This window comes from Puntigrus tetrazona, chromosome 8, assembly GCF_018831695.1.
Source record: "Puntigrus tetrazona isolate hp1 chromosome 8, ASM1883169v1, whole genome shotgun sequence".
Lineage (NCBI taxonomy): Eukaryota > Metazoa > Chordata > Actinopteri > Cypriniformes > Cyprinidae > Puntigrus > Puntigrus tetrazona.
The window spans coordinates 9,785,342-9,805,202 of NC_056706.1; the positions used below are offsets into that span (position 1 = coordinate 9,785,342).

Consider the following 19,861-nt stretch of genomic DNA (forward strand, 5'->3'; position numbering starts at 1 on the left):
TCTATTACTCTGCTCATTAGAACTGCTGTAGATATATTTCCAGAGAGCATTTGAGGGCCCAAACAAAACTAAACAGACAAAGGGTATGTTTTATATATAAATACAATGTAATACTAATTGTTGGCTATTCTCAGCATTTCCACGGTGTAGCCTAGATAAGATGCTGAAACCACTCCATCTTGTTCTGGCCCTGGCGGGCCTTAACCTTGGACCGTATGACCATGCAAAGGGGGGCTTTAAAGCAGAAGGGGGCCTGGAGGTGTGTGGGCAAAGTCATGCCTTCCACATTATATGCTTTAACATGGATAGCAAATCCAGCACGGTTAAACAAACTTAACCTTCATTTGTGAAACGGTGCAACTCAAAGGGCAGAAAACGACTTGTGAAAGTAATTACCGCTAGGGAAAAGCAACAGAAGGAGAGAGAGAGAGAGAGAGACGGAGTGGAGGTAAAGAACAGAAATCATTTAAGATGAAAAGGCATTTTTAATGAGTTTGCTCAGACATTGATTTTCCCCAGTAATCTTTTATTAATATGCAGTGGGCATTCTGTCCCCAAACCCAGGGAGGGGTCACAGCCTGTCAGGACCCCTACTCCCTCAAATAACACCCCAAAGCCCAGGGAAAATGGTATTTTAGCAAAGGCAAACATTGTCCTGTCTTGGCTTAAGGGGCGAAATAGCTGTTTATTTTAAAACTTGTTCCTTTCTGCCTGGTTAAGTGAAATACTTTGAGGCAGAGCGGCAGGAGGCGAATATCAGAAACATATAAAATATAAATCTAGCTTTGCTTATCGATTTTATTCAACGCTTGTAAGCTTGTAAGCGTTTGAACTTCACCCAATTGTGGTATTTCATTGCAAGGAGAAACATGTTAACAATTGTGCTGAATAATTAGTTACAAAAAAATGCATTCTAGATAGATAAGAATTTTTTATTTGATGAGAAACTATTTCATTTTGTTCCATTAACCAAATGTAGCTAATGGAACATAGACCTAACATTTCAAATAATTTAATATTGAGTATTTGTCAGTGCGTTTAGTTTCTTTAAAGTGTAACTGAGAATGAACTTTTAATATAAAAGCATGACAAGGATTGTTATTGTTACTGCACTACATATACATTATTTATATCAGAATATCAGTTCATTATAACAACTTAAAATCTCACACACACACACACACACACACACACACACACACACACACACACACACACACACACACACACACACACACACACACACACACACACATATACATATATTAAACCAGGATTATTGAACGTAGACAAAACGTATTTCTCGAGGTTGCATGTTAGTTTCGTTCATTTACAAAGGCATTGCCTGCCACCTAGTGGCTAAAACAGCATGAAATGACTAGATGAAATGGGTGTAAAGGGTAAGTTTATCCAACAATAAGAATTTAGAAATTTTTACTTACAGCATTCTAAAGCACCGTTTTCTTCTTCCGTGAAACAGAAAGGATATAGGTAGCTTTTCAATACAATTACAGCATCACTAACGTATAACGCCAAGCGATAACCAAAATGATAATAAGCACCATAAAGCTATAAATGTTCACATAAATTGTAACCAATATTCCAAGTCTTCTGAAGCCACGATGATTTCTGAATTTAAGTCCTCGCTGACTGACGGTTAGTCTGTCGTGATCAGTCACATGACATGCCGGAACAAATGGATTATGTTTTAATTACGTCTAAAGGCGCCATTTTTTTATTCAGCGCGAACTATCGGCCGCTTGTGATATGTTTACGTTTTAGCTTTTTTAGCTTAACGTTACTATCCGCTTTAATTGCACTGAAAAGCTGCCTGAAGATATTCTGCTTGACAGGAAGAAAGAACATAATATTGCTTTAGGACTGCATGAGGTATTATTTACATTATATCAAACAATGATGATATTTAAATTTTTTGGGTGAACTGTTCATTCCAGTCGTGCTAAATCATCTTTGAAAACGTGTAGTCTAATGTCATATCGACCTTTCCATCTCCGCCCTCTCTTCGTTTTTTTTTTTCCGTAAAAATAATAGTATTAATAATAAAAAATAACATTTTACAAATTTCTAATAACATGTTATGGTTTGAGTGCCAGTAGAGGGCAGTGTACGTTGATTTCTCAGCAACGCTGCAAATATCAATGGACAGTACAAGGCAAGTTTGTTTACATAACTATAAATTTAATACTTGAGAAATGCATGAAAATATACTCTTCATGAAATAATAAATATAAAAATTCTGTATAAACAAATGCACAATTTACAAAATATAGGTGTCATCTCTGTGAACCGTTTAAGTTATCTGTTAGTGACATATTACATAATAAGTCTCTATTATATAATTTAGGCGTTTAACCTTTATATCAGATCAACAGTTTTGGTAATAGTTTCTTTTAGCCCCATTTTATTTGTTAGAAAAAAATGCACATTCATATTTTGCTGTCTGTTCTGATGGGGCCATAGGGAACAGTCAGGCTGGTATTCACATAAAAAGGTATAATCTTAGCCGATTCTTATGAATCATCTCTGGGCAGAGTCATTGCAAAAGTATAACAAAATGTTCTTGTTTTTCCCTTATTGTTATTCTTACCATCCTGCCAGATGTAACAATTAGAAATTACTCACATACGTCTACTGTTACATTCTGCGGCAACTAATTTACTGCAGGCAGACACCCAAAATCGATCTAAGCAGTACCTAAATGTACTTCACTGCCATTTATTTTTACCACAGGCAAAGTCACTCAGATAAAATTCTGATTGAGTTGGTTTGTGAGCTTCCAAGAGACCCATTTCCCTCTTCAGGAAGTGAAAAGCAGTTGTGAAATGAGACAGGCTAAAAGGCAAGTCAGCGCATATGTTGAGTTTGGAGCGGCGAAGTCAAGTGCGCTGGGGTTTGTGGGATGGCTGGGCTGATTCGGTCTGTCTCGGAGCGGCGTTCGTCTTTGCTGTTGTACCTGTCGTGTTCGAGGAGGTTCTACCGTCACATAGCCATTGGTTATCCTTATATTCGAGTTTGGAGTCGTGCTGAGGTCAACATGCAAACAGAAATGTGGATTCTGTTAGTCGAAAGCAGCTCTGAATTCCCTGTTGTGGAAAAGTGGTTTCTGGCATGCGTTCTGTCCTCACCTGTCTCCTATGCGCACCCACAGGTCACTGAACAGCCGTGGTCGACCGTGTGCATGATGGGTTTTACGGGGGCGCTTGTAGCGGCCAAACTCCTCTAGCTGTCTGAGACTGTCTGGCAGCAGCATGTGGGAGAGTTCTTCCTGGCTGATCTCATCTAGCTCCGGAGCTTCTGATGTCCATTCCGTCACTGACTCAGAGCTGCCTTCAGCGGGATTCACAGTAGTCCCCTCCACCTCAGACCCGCTCCTTCTGTGAGAACACGTGGAGGTTATAAAGTGAGGTATGCAAAGGTTACATTTGAAAAAAAAAGTGACAGGTAAAAAAAAAAGTACTCATAAAAAAAGTACATTTGAAATTGTTAAAACACAAGTACTTTATCAATGTATGTGCTTAAAAATAAGGATGCGTGATATATCAGCATCATATTCGTCATCAGACAATATTAGGGATGTCTGCTGTCATCTAACGCTCACTCAAGTAATCAGCTACGTGTGATGATCAGTTGCAAATAATGCAGTTGTTAAATGTGAATATTTGAGTAAATCTCAAAATATCATTTAATATAAATCCAATGGCTGGGGTATTATTATATCTGTATTTCTACTTCAGAATTTTATGTTTAAATTAGTGTGTTACATGCCAGGTATTTTATTTGTAATTATTATAATAAAGGCATGCATTTGTGACTACTGAAATTAACTAGCAATTTCTGAGTAGAAATTGTTTTTAAAAAATCCCACATTAAATAATTATTATTAATTGAAAAAAAAGGATTTTACAATAAACCATTTACTTCATGAACATAACTTTTAAGTTAGTGATAAGGGGAAAAATTTTTGGGGACTAATTGTAATTTAAATTTAATTGTAGCATTTAAAGGGACTAATGTGGTTAAACTTTTTATTCATTTTATTAGTAATGGATATTTTAATATCAGCCATGTCTGAATTATTTTATATTTAACAAAGTGGATTTATACATGTGAAGGTTATTTGAGAACTGGGCAGTGTCAGGAGACACCTTTGAAGTACTGGAGAGATAACATCCTAGCAGTGTTTCAAAAAAGCTCTGGCTTAGTGTGAGTGTGTGTGGACTTCTTTGGACTTCAAACAGTGTGATATCAACCTTTCGGCTTGCTAAGAATTCACAAAGAGCCAGTGAGGTCAAAACCACAACCTCAAAGTCTTGAGCTCCCTGATATCCAAGTTTAGTCTTACAAACCAATACATACTGCTATTAAATGTATTATACAATCACGACATTAGCATCATTCATTTTAAGTAAAGAACTAAATATTAAAAACATTTGGACTTTACCATTGTGTACCAGTAGGGCGTAGTATTGCCCAAGATTATGCCACTCTATACTTGTCACCTCCAGCTGGTGAGTGCCCACTGGGGCATTTTATTGCAGTAAACATCAGCCAAAGCCATGCACACTGGGTAATCATGACGGCATTTGGTAAACCGTCCTTCATTCTGAACTGCCTCACTGTGGTTAGGCCAACCCGCCGTGTTTAGTACGTCCACAAAGTGTTTTGTTTGGTTTGAATCTCGTAATCACCCATATGTGCACCACAAACACACTACAGGACTGTTTTCAGGCCTCGAGTTTGTGGTTTATGAGCTTTTAGTAAACACATGTCCGGCTGCCATTGCACGTTGTTATACTTGCCCATCATATCACCTCATTTTTTGCTTTACAATGGAGTGGAAGCGAGCAGAAGGGAGTAGGCCTATGAAGCTGAAAGGGTTCATGTTTCTAAACCACAGTCAGTCCGTCATTCAGTTGGTCCATCCAGCTGTCAGCTTGTTACCACAGCCACTGTCATCATCTCCAGCAATCTGAGAACCCCCCTTCACGCTCGCTTTCTCTGCCTCTATTACTTCCACCGCCGCAGTGTGCCAAAGGAAAATGTTTGCACTAAAATTTGCAACAGGAGGTTTTTCAAACGACACCGGCTGGATGTTGCGGTGGTGGTTGGGCGCTTTTCGAACTACCTTTCTGGGACCGTCAATTGCTCGCCATTCTCATTTTTCCATTTACGCCTTTGTTGGGTGTTGGAGCCATTACAACAGCTATTTAATGAGTGCAACCTACACAGCCTTTGGATCACCTCTTTCCAGCTCCCCTAAAGGCCTGTTGAGTAATCATACGAGTATGCCAACGATGAAGGTGGGTTGTCTTTGTTTGAGCGGGCATAGCACCCCTCTATTCAAGACAAATGGGTGAGGCATGAGTTGGCAGAGCACTGGTCTGGCCCACTCCGTCATGGTTAGCAGGGGGAGATCAAAGGCATATTTTAACTCCGTTTGCAGTTTAGCACAGTAAGTGGAATATCCTCTCAGTGAATTACAATGTGTTTGGGGTTTCGATGTGGTGAAACGCGATGCATTGCTAAACCTGTGTATGTGGCACACATCATTATATATTCTGTGCCACAGAATATTCTGGAAGGTTTGTGGTTTAAATTACTTCATAATTATTATGCTTGTGAGCAAAGAATTAGAAGAAGATGGAAGATGAATAAGGAGGAAAAGGTAAAGAGACCATAAAGCCAAGAGGAGAGAATTGTGCGCCATTTTTTATAGTAAATTTGGGGTAACCCTTTAGTATAGAGACCAATTCCTTAAATTTGCTTATCAGCATGCCTATTATTAACATATTGGCTGATTGGCTTAAGATCTTTACACAATGAGTAAAAAATTCTCATCTGAAATGAAAAAAAAAGACCTCACATTGTGCAAGTCTTGTTTACACCCTGCCTTCCAAACCATTGTCAATATTAAAAAAATACTGTGTTTTCACATCCATAGCAAGCATCTTGATAGGAAAGATTGTATATTGGATAAATCGTATTTACAAGTTAAACGCCCATGAACTTCACCACCAAGTCATAACTACATTTGGGAAACACGCTGGAGTTTAGCTACTGGAGGAAGTAGTCACTCGAGAAGTGTTTGGCTACTAGAGAAAGTAGTTAGCTTAGGTTTAAGGCTGTGGAGAGTTGGGACTGGTCATGGTTACCAAATTTCTATGCCATATATATTAGCATATATATTACTTGATAAATTAACTAACTTAACTATTGTGGACCAGAGTGGAGGAGAACTCCCGTAATGCATTCCCTGTGTCGAATTTCTTGGCGTTGCAATACAGTAGATTTTACTTGTCATTTCAATTCAAATTCCAATTTAGTTTCCTGTGAGATGTGGCCAACAAACTTAAACTCAATGGCGGCCAACTGTTCAAGTTCTTTGGTGTGGTGTGTGTATGTATGTGTGTTCTCACTGTGTGATGGGCTCTTGTGCTGGCGTGTGCTCCACATCATAGCCCTCTTGGCGCAGGATGTCCAGTACACTGTGATTCCCCAGGAAATGACCTGCAGTACACAAGAAACAAATAGCAGCCATGATAAAGAGGAAAGGTTTCAGCTGGGTGTGTGCAAATGTTAAGAGAAAGCATATAAGAGCATGTAGTTATAGGGGTGACGCTGTCTCAAGAACCCTCCTTTTCTCTTGTTCTTGATCTCGAGGTGCACTTGTTCCTTCAAGAATGAGGCCATATAAAATGCCCCCGTGCTACTGTCTCTCCGTCTCGGCTCTCACGTATAATACACTCATAATTCCTTCACTCTTGAGACATCAAACGCACGCGCTCCAGCGCCACGCTGATGAAAGCTGTTTCACTTCTCCGCGCAGCCGATAATCCCATGTGTCACTCAACCCAGCAATAAGCGCTAATACAGCCTGACCTCATCGCCTCAGCATGCTCCGCGAGCTTATTAACAGCACGCTGAAAATCTTCAAGGCTGTCTCTTTTCATGCTTCTTTATCATCATTATTTTGCTGATCAGTCGTGAAGACAGGGCGGGGGAGGGCGAGCGAGGGGCCCACGGTGCTTTCTTGGCCGCCAAGTTCAAAGGCTGCTGGGGCGACTGGCACGGAGCGTGAAGAGGCTACCGCTGAGCGTCGGTCAGATCAGACGGCCAGATTACGGAGCTACGCCCTTCGGCACGGTGGGAAGAAACAGACGGCCCAATGAGGCGGCCCCGTTGTGTTCCTCACCTCGTCTCCTATCCCAGTGCCAGACTCGGACAGGTTCAATGACACGGCGGCACGATCAGTAGGCTTTCACACCCACATCCTCTGATTAGTGTTCACATTAAACCCTGATAGAATGTACTTTTATGGAAATGGTGAGTAAAACAGCCAAGCCTCTGTATTCTGCATGTGAGGTCGAGCGGTTCGATTTATGTGCTTTATTTATTTGCAGGCTTCCAGCCACATAAATAACCCCGCCGGACAGAGTGCTCTCACAGACTCTGGCTACTGGAGGAAGTAGTAACTCGAGAAGTGTTCAGTTACTAGAGGAAGTAGTTAGCTTAGGTTTCAGGTTGCGGTGAGGTGCTGGTGGTCACCTGGCCACCAAATTGGTGAGATTTTTCTTGATTGAGACTTTTTTACGGCTGCAAAATACATTTAGAATATTCTTCATGTCAGAAAAATCGTATCTAGTAGATAAATGCACATGAACTTCACCACCAAGTTGTAATTAAACATGAGGAACTCATAGGTGTTTGGCTACTGGACATATTCTTTACTCAAGAAATGTTTGGCTACTAGAGGAAATAGTTCGGCTGTGGTGAGATGAGACTGGTCACCTGGTTACCAAATTTTAAGGTGTTTCTTGATTAGAACTTGTTCAGGATCTCAAGCTGCTAATTAAACACCTATTAATGCTTTGTTCTGCGTGACCTTAATCTACATCCTTAATCCTACCCAACACCTAAACTTAACAGCTACCTTACAGACTTTTAAAAAGACCTTAAAATAAAGTGTGACCCAGATCACTAAACTCCAACTTACATGTTTGCCTGTATTTTCAACTCATCAGCACTTTTTCTATAATGTAGAGGTAGTGCATATACTTGTTTGCCAGGTTGGGAACACTATGTAAACCACTGGGCACACAATGAATTGATTTGAAAAAGCTGTAATTGGGATATTTAAACTCTTGAAATCTGGCAACCCTAACCACTAACGCTTGTGAAGGGCTGTTACCAATGCAAGATAATCCAAATGCTAAATTAAAATGAAACGTTTTAAGATGATTGTGTTTAATAACTCAAAGCAGAAATCTTGATCATGATTTAAACACGATTCCTCATGCAGCCATACCTGACGCCATAATTATGACTTCCCAGCTCAAATACATGAAATTCCCAGCAGGACTTGAATGCACCATTACTAAAGCGTTCTCCTTTAATTAATGCAAGGAGGAAGGCGCATGCTACAAAACAAATCAGCCTGAACTAATCGCTTGCTCTCCTTTGTAGGCACCCACACCCAAAACACTGGCACACGATAAATAAATATACACACCCAGAAACAAACAAACAAACCCGTGCTTCGCACACACAAGACTCGCAGCTCTCCAACGGCTGATACAGTTCATTATGTATATTTGTGATGTTTATTTCATGACCGCATTTAGCATATTCCCATTACCAAGAACAAACTGCTGCTAAGAAATCCTGAAAACGCAGCCAGTCCAAGTAGGCCTTAAGCAAATCCATTTGAGGCTTAGCAAAAGCTTTAGGCTTTTCACTATTTATGCCTAATTCCTTTGTCCAAATTACAGAGACAGGTGCAGTGACTGTCAGTTCATTCCCTCTGATTCAGTCTGAATACAGCACATGTGGCATTTCCATTTCTGGAACAGGAGGGTTTTTTTTGTCAATCCATAGCTTTTCTGGTAGGAAATGTTTCCATGGATATAGGTTCGATTCTCAGGGAACGTGCACACCTTGAATTCACTGTCTGTGGTTTAAAATAACAGTGTCTGCCATATTAATAAATGTGAATGTTTGACTAATGTCCTTATAGTCTGGCTTTTACTGTAATGTGCAAATCTGTAGCTTAAAGTATGTGCTCTCTCTCTCTCTGACTTTCATCGGACTTATTCCCATTTTCTCTCTTGGGCTAATTAGGGCTCTCAATCACTTTATAGCAGGACTTCTTTAGTGCATTTATACTTTTTCCGTACCCCCCTCTCCACTCGCCCCTTCGTCGTACTCAGAAGATGTACTGTGAGCGGTTCAGGCGTTGGTTTGAGTATTTTGGGTTGTGTCCAAATATGTCAGCACCTTCGTGATACATGATACATGACACACAAGAGCATACATACACATACAGCCAATATTTTAGGCATGTGAGCAGTGTTTTACACATCAGGTTTTTTTGTGCAAATCATAGCTGTTTTCCGTTTAAATGTAGTGACATTTTATATACGTAATAATTTTACATTTTGTACAAATTGTTCATCTTTCCCTACAATACCTCAAGATCCTTACGCTCTTCCAGTCTACTATTATTTTCTGTTCCTCGTTCACATTACAAAACTAAAAATATTATTTTCTTGAAACAGCCCAAACCTAAATTTAGTGAGAAATTAAAGCAAACCAGTTACAGTTGGCTTTCAGATCTATGACTCAACATACTCGGCATACTGCTTCTATTAATACACAGCAATATAATTTTTTTCTCATCATATTTTTGTAAGTATTTTTTATATTTAATAGAATCTTTTTTCTTATTTACAATATCAAAATTTCTTGTAACACGTAACATTTCATGTAACTGTAACATTTTCATCAGTGGTTGAGGACTTGATGAGGACTCAAACATGCAAATTGACTGAAATACAGATTGCACACGATACTTTATTGTTAGTCTGCCAACAAACAAACTATTCCTCAGCGAGAGAAGGAACAGTCTAAAGAGAAGAGAAAGCACATATAGTCAGACTTATATGAAATTGAAAGGCATTGTAGGCCACCAGACTGTCTTTGTCTTTGATCATATACTACTTTTGGGTTGTTTGCTCTCTGCTTGCTGTCCATTATTATGAGTGTGTGTGCGTCTATGGCTGAGTCGGAGGATGCTCGAGGGAAGCCTCAACATCTGACTCATTCATTTTTCAGCTATCCAACACTCAATCCCCCGTGATTACCCTACAAACGACTGACCTTTAATGCAGCCCAGCTCTGTCTAATCCATACATACATACTACCTTCTGCAAGTTTTTACAGCAGCAGGAAATCTATAAATCTCAACATGGTCTCTGAGTCAACAAACCCTCTGCACCGCCCCGGGTGTACGCGAGAGTATATGACCCACAGATCAGCGAGGAGAGCAGCTCTCACACCTCCTATAAATCTCCAAGCGAGATCAGGAAATTCCAGCCCTCGGGCCATCCCTGAGACCCGAGCTGAGCCGAGAGATTAGTGTGAATTAAGGGGGTGCTTCTCTCTTTTACCTGTCCAAAGGGACTCCTCTGGTGGTAGTTCAGCAGACTCCGTAATGAGGGCACTCTCCCTCTCTCTCTCTCTCTCTTCGCGGTATAGGGATACGGGGAACTGGACTGAACTGTTTAAAGATTTGTTTCAAGGGTTTTGATGCAGAGACATTGAAACTGTTTCCTTTATGGCTTTAAATATTTACATTTCTTTTACAGTGACTGCGGGGTGGCAGGGAAGCAGAAGAGAGAGAGTTAGTCCGATGATTGGGGACATTTTCACAGTTGGGGAAATGTGAAAATGGAGGAAAGAGACAAAAAAGGGGCAGCAGGAGTGCATTAACAGTCAAAGTTCACAGGGGTTAAAGCATTTAGGGGAAATTGCCCCTACCGTTTGTTTTAGTTTCTGACAGATGGGGTCTCTACTTCTTTTCTTGAAATGCTTAGGTGGCTTTGTGAAGCAGTGGGCATGACTGAAGTAAAAGAAGCCCTTCTTGCACATATATGCACACGTAATGGTGCATGAACATACTTGCAGAGCAAAAAGCGTACGTTTGTATTGACAAGGTAATGCACCACTTTTTCTGTGTATATCTTTCACTGATTATCTTTATATTTGTATGTGTTTATTCATTTATTTGTTAATAAATGATAAATACAATAAATGATTAATGTATAGGCCTAATATTGTTATATAATTGTCGTTTTAATATATAATTTATATGTGTAGCAAATGGATGGGTCATATATCGTTATATGGTAGATATTTATCCATGGTACAGATTTTTTACTATCTTCTCTATTACAGTTATATAAAATGATTTTTGCAGTTTTGAGTTTTTAGGCAATGTGGTTGATTTTAAGACATTGAGATTCAATCAGCAAAGTCTGAGAGGCTGTTTCTGAGCGCTGTTAGAGATTTGTTTGCTTATTTTTGTTCCGTTGCTTATAATTAGTTTGTTCTTATTATTAAATCTCTGACTGTTTATTTGCCTTCGATAAGCTTGAGTTTTTAAATTTTTTTGGGGCTAATATTAGGTTTTTTGTGATATTGACACTGGTGACGAATTATGAAATTTCTGTGGTATCCGAGGTTTGGAAATCACAGACTCTTGTCTTGGAGAGCATCCACGTACTCTTTAATGTGTATGTGTTGGCTGAAATCACATGCGCAGGTAGATGCATCTGCGAAAGTGCGTCACAGTAAAACGGTGTGGGTGGTGAGAGAGCATGTGAGCTTAGATTCCATTAGCTCCCAGATCAGTTGTTTTAGTAGCTAATGAGGCGTGAAATGACAGAGTCTGATAATGAGCTCTGCTGATCTAATTAGCACTGAGAGTCACTTTAGCATCTGCACAAATGTCTTAAGAGATGCAACACTGCAGCTCAAGACAAACTTACTGTTTATTCCAGCATCCCAAAAGCCATTAGATTTGATTGCCATTTAATAGTTGAGCTTTTTTATTGTGTAACCATTTAATGTAGTCATTTGATGACTAGATAAAACTCTTCCCACTTGTCGTTTGAGCCTGACGAATGTTAATCTGATTTCCTTTTTAACCAGGTGCAGCATTCATAGCAGATTCACTTACTGTGAAATAATAGTTCTTAGCAAATAGAGGACCAATTGCAATGGTTATTGTGGAGCCATGCAGAATTGCTGGAAGTCACAACTACAACTACTTAATTTAAGATAATACAGTTCAAATCCACAGGAGGTCATTTAAACAAACCATCAGAATGAACTTATTCACTAAAATAAACTGGACTTCCCAAACATGCATCATTTTGTGTATAGCAAACAAAGCCAATGTCTTATTTCATTCACTCAGAAAATTTGACATAGTACGAGGCATTTCAGCATCACCACAGGAGCTTCTGTTGCCGTCTTTCAGCAATTGATGCTTCTAATGCAGCGTAAAGAACCTTGGGAGTGCAGAAAAATTTCCTTTGAAGCTATTATTTTTGAGCACTTCTGATATGAAATGACCACCACAAACAACTGCAAAACACATGTGCTGATAGTTCCTCACCACATACAAACACACGGATGAGTGGTCATGTACACAGCAAGACATAAACAATGCCCGTGTACTTACTGGAACTTCGTTCTTTAGCGCCCGTGATATTAGCTTTGTCATTTATTAGTGTCATATGCATGTCAAATCAATAGCAAAACAAACCTGGGGCTATTAATGAAAAGACAAATGCTCCCTATCACATGCAGAGTGTGTATTAAAAACAAGAATGGTGCCTGGGCTGTGGCCATCGCAGGAAATTCCTAGGGATGTTTTCAATAAGAGCACAAAACTCCACACAGCACAGAGGAACCAGGCAAATGAGAACCTCCTGAAACGCCACACACACACTCTCTCCTTGCTCAGCAAACAGCTAATTATATGCTAGTGAACACGTTTGAGAGGCACAATGATTTGCTGTAGTGTACATAAAGGTTTTGAATCATATAGCATTGAGCTAAGGCATATAGGTTGTTTTTGTGTTAGATTTATAAGCGATTGTCAGAGTTTGTTAGTAGATTTCTAGCGGATGCGAAATACTGATACTGCAGTTTGTGTGTGTGATCTGTACCATAAACAGATGTGCCATGGTGGCATGTTCCTGCTTATCATCTGACCTCTTATGTAACTTTGCAGGCTTTCTCATAAGGTCACATTCACAAAAGAACAAAGCAAAACAGATAAAAGAGAATACATTTTCTTATGAAAAACAGAATTTTCACAAAACTGACTAAAACCGTATATGTGCTACTCCAAACCAGCAGGGAACGGTAACTTCTATTTATATTTCTACTTTAGCAATTTAAAAGAGTAGTTCATTAAAAATGGGGAATAAAACACAAATGGACCCTGTCTGTTTTCTATGCTTTTGTTGTTAATGATTTTGTTGTTAAAGATGAATCTGTGTGTGTTTCATTTTTTAACTGTGCATATGTTTCATTTAAATGTCATAACTGCATCTATAATACAATGACAGATCTCTCTCTGGTGACATATCCTGGACTTCTTTCTCCTTCATGAGCTATCAGAATAATCATAAATATGCATTTCCCAGTTAGAAATTGGACATGAAATGGCTTCTCAATTCATATTTACAATTGGGAAACTGAGGTAATTTTGATACCCTAGCTTGCATTCAGATCTGCCTCCATCCACTTCATAATCAATGGAAAGAATCATGTTCCCACCCTTCATTTTTTTTCTTATAAAATTTCTAATAATGTTTTTTACTTCTATGCACGACACTACTTGCATTACGTAGGTTTTCATGCAGTTCTGATAAATAGTAACTGAAGCTTTAAAGCTTTAAACATTTGATACAAATGCACTATAAAAGTATCATAAAAAGTATGTTGTATGTTGTTTTTCACCCCTAAGCCATTGGTTACTAATTATTTTCACCTCCAGTGAGCTGGTGATTCAACAAGACACTTTCATTAAACGTCAAATTCAAATGAACCGATTCATAAATGAAAGTAAATGTGACTGACAGAGCTATGGTCGATTTTTGCAGAAGAACACATTGGAGAATATATGGAAACTTTTAGAAACGTTTTCACAAAAAAGTCCACCATTCCATTCTTTGTAACTGCATTGAAAAAAAAACTTTCTCCTTTTGTGTGCCACAGAAGAAAGTCATAATCTCTGGTACAACATGATGATATAAATGACATACATGATGACAGAATTTATTTTTTTGGGGTAAACTATCCCTTTAATAGCTAAGCATTCGGTTTCCACAAATTGTGCTTTCATTCCAGCTATGCATTATGCATTATGAGAGTCAGGGTTGAGGGTATGTGCGAGTGCACGTGTGTGTGATTTCCCAAAAGGGTCTTGTAGCCTGTGCCATGGGGCTTCCTGTAGAATCAAAACATGCAGTCTAAAAAGCAAGGGTGGCAGGTTTGCTGTGGAGCAAAGATGGATGGCCTGTTGAAACCACTTTACCAGCACAGTGTGTAGTTTAATCACCCCTGCAAAGACTCAGAGCACTCTGGTAACAGTAGAACCCTCCGAGCACAGGTTTACAGCTGCCAACTTTGTATTCTGTCAGTACTTCTGACTAGTTTCTGGATGAAATGGTCGAAGTGAAACTGTGAGCAACTCAAACAAGAGCTCTAAGCAAACATGGTTAGAGAGAGGCCTAGCACACCCAGACCAACTAACGCCTCAGTCAGCCAACTATTAATGTGTTGATTTTGAGACATGGAGCATTGACAAGATATATTTTTATATCTAAGTAATTGTCTTTTCATGATTTTGAACTTACTGTAAAAAGAAAAACGGAAAGGGTGGCATCATGTTAAACTCTACTCTATTAACACATAAATCAACTGGTTCTCACACACACACACACACACACACACACACACACACACACACAGTTGTCCTGTAGAAAACCTCAGATTCACCCTATCAGTGCTAATGAATGACACACAAACATAACCATGCGCTCAAACGCAAACCACAGCTATCCCTCAGGACCTTGATGCAGCACTCAGGAAACATTAGCAGCATTAGCTTGGAATGCAAATTAAAACAAACAGCTCACACTCTCACAGATGAAAGTAGCTGTCAGTTCTCTTACTGGGTCTCATTCACTATTAAATGCACTCAAGTGTTCTTAGTTACGCATGTACAAAAGGCTATTGCGCAAAATTTTCACCAGATTCAGAACAGGTGCCTACATGCATACATTTCTATTCTCATTCTGATGTATCCAGATCGTTCTATCTGAAGCATGTGGCCAGAGTTCGTAATTAGCATAATACAATTTATATATATATATATATATATATATATATATATATATATATATATATATATATACAACTTGTTGATGAATATTACAGGACTGATCTAGTTATTGACTGGTATAGTTTTTACGTATGTGTTGTGTAACCATAAAAAAACACTAAATAAATGTAATTGTATGATGATTCATACAGTAATTTCACTATTCAAATTTGCATGAAAATACATTTTTCACACAGACAAAGAAACACACACACACACACACACACACAGGTGCACAAAGAACAGCAATGAAAGTGATGTGTTCTCAGTCGTGGGAAAACGTCTTAGGACCATTTAGTTTTACTGCCATCTGGGGGAGTTTGTGTGTGCGTTTGTTTTGTATGTGGAGCTGGACCTATTCCTAGTCAGTGTCAACTGACCTCATCTTCATGTTGTTACGAGTGTGTAAGTGCATGATGGTTATAAGTTTCGTGTGACTCACCAGCTCCGAAAGCGAAGAAGAAGCTCTGGGTGGGGTTTCTCTGAAGGAGCGCGGAGACGCGGCGGGCCATTCGCTCATTGCGTTTGTAAATGAGCTCCTGTCGCAGGTAACTGTCAATCTGCTGCGCCGTCATGCGCTCGTGAGCTGGCAGGGAACTGTTGATGAAGTGCGGAAGCTGAGAGAGAGAGAGAAGTGTTACTAAAGGCCTGGCATGAGTCTGAGTCTCTGTATGAGTGAGAAACTGGGCAGCTGAGACATTTATGCCACTTTGTGGAACGTGACAGCCACACACACACACAAATGCTGTTTTACTGTCTTGGACTCCACATGAACTGTTTGATTTGCTGAAGAGTAAAGTGTACGGGAAGCCTTCTACAGCTGGTCTGTCTACACAGCCTGCTATAAAAACTGAAGAATGAACATATTAGATGGAAGCAGAAAAATAAAAAATAAGGAATAGCAGAGAAAAAAGGGAATTTTTGGGAAAGACAATGAAATGAATCTTATATACCCAGTGAAATGGTTTGATGTGATGTGGTGATACATATTAACAAATAAGATGATTGAACTTTTTTCACATTTTTTTTATAAATAACCTATTGTGTATAATTTAACTCTTTTGCTACAATAAAATAAAGTATAATTGATTTCTTCTTTTAGATATAAAACTATAAGATTACTATCATTAAAATATGTTGTTTAAAAAAAGCTAATTTCTCTGCAATGCTGTTTATAATCTAATTTTTCCAGGTTTTCAGTGCTTTTACAGTAAGTTCATAGTGACAATTTTGCCACTTTTTTATTTTTTAAAAATTTAAAAGATAAAATAAATACTTTATAAACACTTTTATATATCATATGATTTGAAATTGTGATATGTAATGTTGCATTACATGAATTGAAGTCTTAATTCTAAGAAGTTGCAATACAAAGATATATTCACCTTTTTTAGATAAAGAGGTATATGAGATATATGTCAAATGTCATAAATGTCATGTGTAAAGTTGCAATTTTAAAATATATAGGCCCAAATAACTTTTTATTTTTTCACTTGGGCTTCCATATGTTTGGCATCCATCTTTGGAATTGGAAAAGTTTGTATAGATCTTTGAAAGAGAGCAGGACATTAGGGATTATATATAGTTATTGTGCTCAATTCTGGACCTTTCGCTCTAATTGATGGTCGGAAACACAGCGCTTCCCGTGTCTTGACCGGCTATACATACACCAGAGATTGGGAGGTGGGGGGGGGATAATGGATAATGGTACAGGGACAGAGGAAGCGAGAGAGACTTAAAAGGAAAACTGTGAGGTGGCCTCTTGTTAGAATCCAGAACTCTGGAACGTCTAAATACTATGTATGTGTGTGTGTGTATTTATCCATACGCCCTGCTAATGAGAGAACAGTTTGGAAATGGAGAGGCAGAGGGGGTAAATATGGCTGTACATGTGTGTTTATCTGAGAGATTCCTGCCTGAGCTGTGAACTAAAGAGCTGAAGTGCAGTGGAGCAGAAAGCCATACATTTGGCTCCACTATGTGTGTGTGTGTTCAGACACTGATAGATGAACTGTTGTACCTCTATAAGCATCCAAACCACTTTTACAGAAGGCCTTTCCCGTAATGCCCTCTTGCAACCCCCCACCCAACATAACACAGAGTATAAAAAGCCTTCAGTGTGTTAAAGATCGGAACAGGGTCTGTACAGAAGCTGGAGTATGGAAGTATATATATATATTTATATATATATATATATATATATATATATATATATATATATATATATATATATATATATACTCTATACTCTATATATCTATACTCTGATATATCTTAAATTATGAAGTGCAGATAGAGAGTATGCAAAATTTATAGAGTAGTGCCTAATATACCTTTTTTTCTATAGGTTTGAACTATTATTGAGTATATGTTCACATTACCCTTGAATGTGGTTTAGTTTGCTGTTCATAGCAAAAGGGTTTACGCAAAAATGCACATTTTGTCAGTAATTATTCATCCTGATGTTGTTCCAAACCAATAAGACCTTGGTTTCTGACCCTCCACAACTACCATGTTCAAACCCAGAAAGGTAGTAAAGACATTGTTAACATAGTCCATGTGACATCATTGGCTCAACCTTAATTTTATTTAAGGTTTACGATTTGTTTTCTTCCGTGTCAGTCTTCAATGTGTGCTTATGACAGCGGTATCTCTGTTGCTGTCTATGCAGGATCAGAAAGCTTTCGGATATCATCAAAAATCTGAATTTGTGTTCTAAAAAAAAAAACTACGGCCTTACAGCTTTGGAATGACATGAAGATAAGTAATTGATGACAGAATTGTCATTTTCATGTGAACTATCACTTGAAAAGACTCACACTCAACTCAAGCACTGCATGGAGTGGAGTACAGGAGCAGAAATAGAGAGCGAAGGAGGAAGAGAGGCATAAAGCAATGAAAGAGAGCACACAGATACCTTATCAAACAGCAGAGCCATTAGCTGCCCCATGTCTGACCTTTGCAGGAAATATGGAACAACAGAAAGCTATTTCCTCCCTTCCTCGTCTTACTGCTCCCTCACATTTTTCCTCAAATGTTCGTTCTCCCTCTCACTATGTGTGTGTGCCGTTGCTTTAATCTTTTAGCGTGTTGCAGGGTGAAGTGAAGAATTATAGGCCATCCATCAGAAGAAACCCGCTGCTGCTCAAGCTTTAAGCTCATAATGACTCCAATACATCACATACATACTCACATGATGCATAGAACAGGACCAGGCTGTGTTTGTGGTGCACATACCTGGGATGTATCATGATTGAAGATGATGGAGTTGAGGTCTCCACAGTTGTAGTGTGTGATGAGGTCCTCAGTAGTGAAGGCGTCCTGCAGAATGCCTGCACGCAAACTCTCATGCTGCAGTAGAGTCTGGTTTAGAGCAAACAACACCTGCAGACACACACACAGAGAGAAAGAGAGGGTTAGTTTGTCATTCTGAACACATAAAATACACAAGTGTAGTCATTCTCACTCCCTCACACACAATATGATGTCACATCGAACATAATTTGTTCACAAACACACTCCTCATTTATTCACACACTATAAACACAGTTCATGTGAACATTTTTCCTTGTAGGGCCTCCCAATTATTAAGCTAGCGTACGGCCAGGTACAGCTTTGTTGTGTAAGCTAGCCAATTTCTAAAGAAACAGGTATGAGAGAGAGAGAGAGAGAGAGAGACACAGAGACAAAAAAGACAGGGAGTGCTCCTTTAAAAACAGCTCTATCTCCAGGGTCCAAGGGTCATAAATTTACAACCCCCATTAAAATAAAAAGTAAACCCTCTTTAGAGTGAATTTATGGTGTGCAACCGCCACAGACCACAGCGACACTGCAGCTGTCCCAGACTCCTGGGGTTAAACTTCACACTCCCGCCCACTGCACTCTCACGCCACGGCTGACTGGCTGACTCGCTCGACTCCGGCTGTCAATCAAAGTTAAGCGTTTTGACAGCAGAGCCTGCTGGAAATGGGAGGAGGGGAGTTTTTTCAGTTATTTTGCATGGAAAGGTAGATTGAATTTCACGCTGTCGTGCATTCTGCTGGCTAACACGTTCGTACCCGATCATGTGTGGTCAGTTGATTTGTGTACTTGATTACACCTCTCTATTCTGGCTGGGACCCGTCACGCTAATTGGCTTGGAGATTTACAGGGAGGGTGTGTTTGTGAGCGTGTGTGACAGAAATACAGTAATGAAAATGGTCTATGAAAGCACTGATGCTGATTGATTTATATACTAGCTTAAAGGCTACAGAAGATTTAGTCCTTGCTTCATGCAGAAAGGTTGGAAATGAGAGTCTGTGCTGTTCGATTTAGCACTGGCAATGAAATACAGATTTCTGTTTTGCTCACTAGTCCAGTATGCTTTGCCTACACCGTGAGCATCGCCAACAACAAACCAAGCTTAACATCACTTTACAGTAAATGTTAAGGAACTGCCTCTCCTAGAGTAGAAGCTTCTCTCATCTTCTCCACATTGGTTCTTGTTTTCTCTCCATAAATCTGTGGATTACGCTAGGAGAAAAGTAAACATTTAATTTAATTTATTTTTATTTTAGATTTTAAATATGAACATAAGTATACTGTAGTGCAACTACTTTCTCA

General features: G+C 39.1%; 1 protein-coding gene across 5 annotated transcripts in view; it reads right to left on the reverse strand.

Moving 5' to 3' along the window:
• Positions 1-910: 910 nt before the first annotated feature.
• trabd2b (TraB domain containing 2B) overlaps positions 911-19,861 on the reverse strand; it is a 51,199-nt gene continuing 32,248 nt past the window's right edge. For 2 of the 5 annotated variants that reach the window (XM_043246021.1, XM_043246022.1), the window contains 5 exons: positions 18,497-18,643; positions 15,702-15,876; positions 6,438-6,528; positions 3,147-3,395; positions 912-3,044 (listed from right to left, as the gene is read on the reverse strand). In XM_043246021.1, coding sequence (XP_043101956.1) covers positions 2,819-3,044; positions 3,147-3,395; positions 6,438-6,528; positions 15,702-15,876; positions 18,497-18,643 — 888 coding nt within the window. In that variant the 3' untranslated portion in view covers positions 912-2,818. Of the gene's footprint in view, positions 3,045-3,146; positions 3,396-6,437; positions 6,529-15,701; positions 15,877-18,496; positions 18,644-19,861 lie in introns of all 5 variants that reach the window. The other 3 variants (XM_043246023.1, XM_043246020.1, XM_043246019.1) reach the window with 3 other exon arrangements.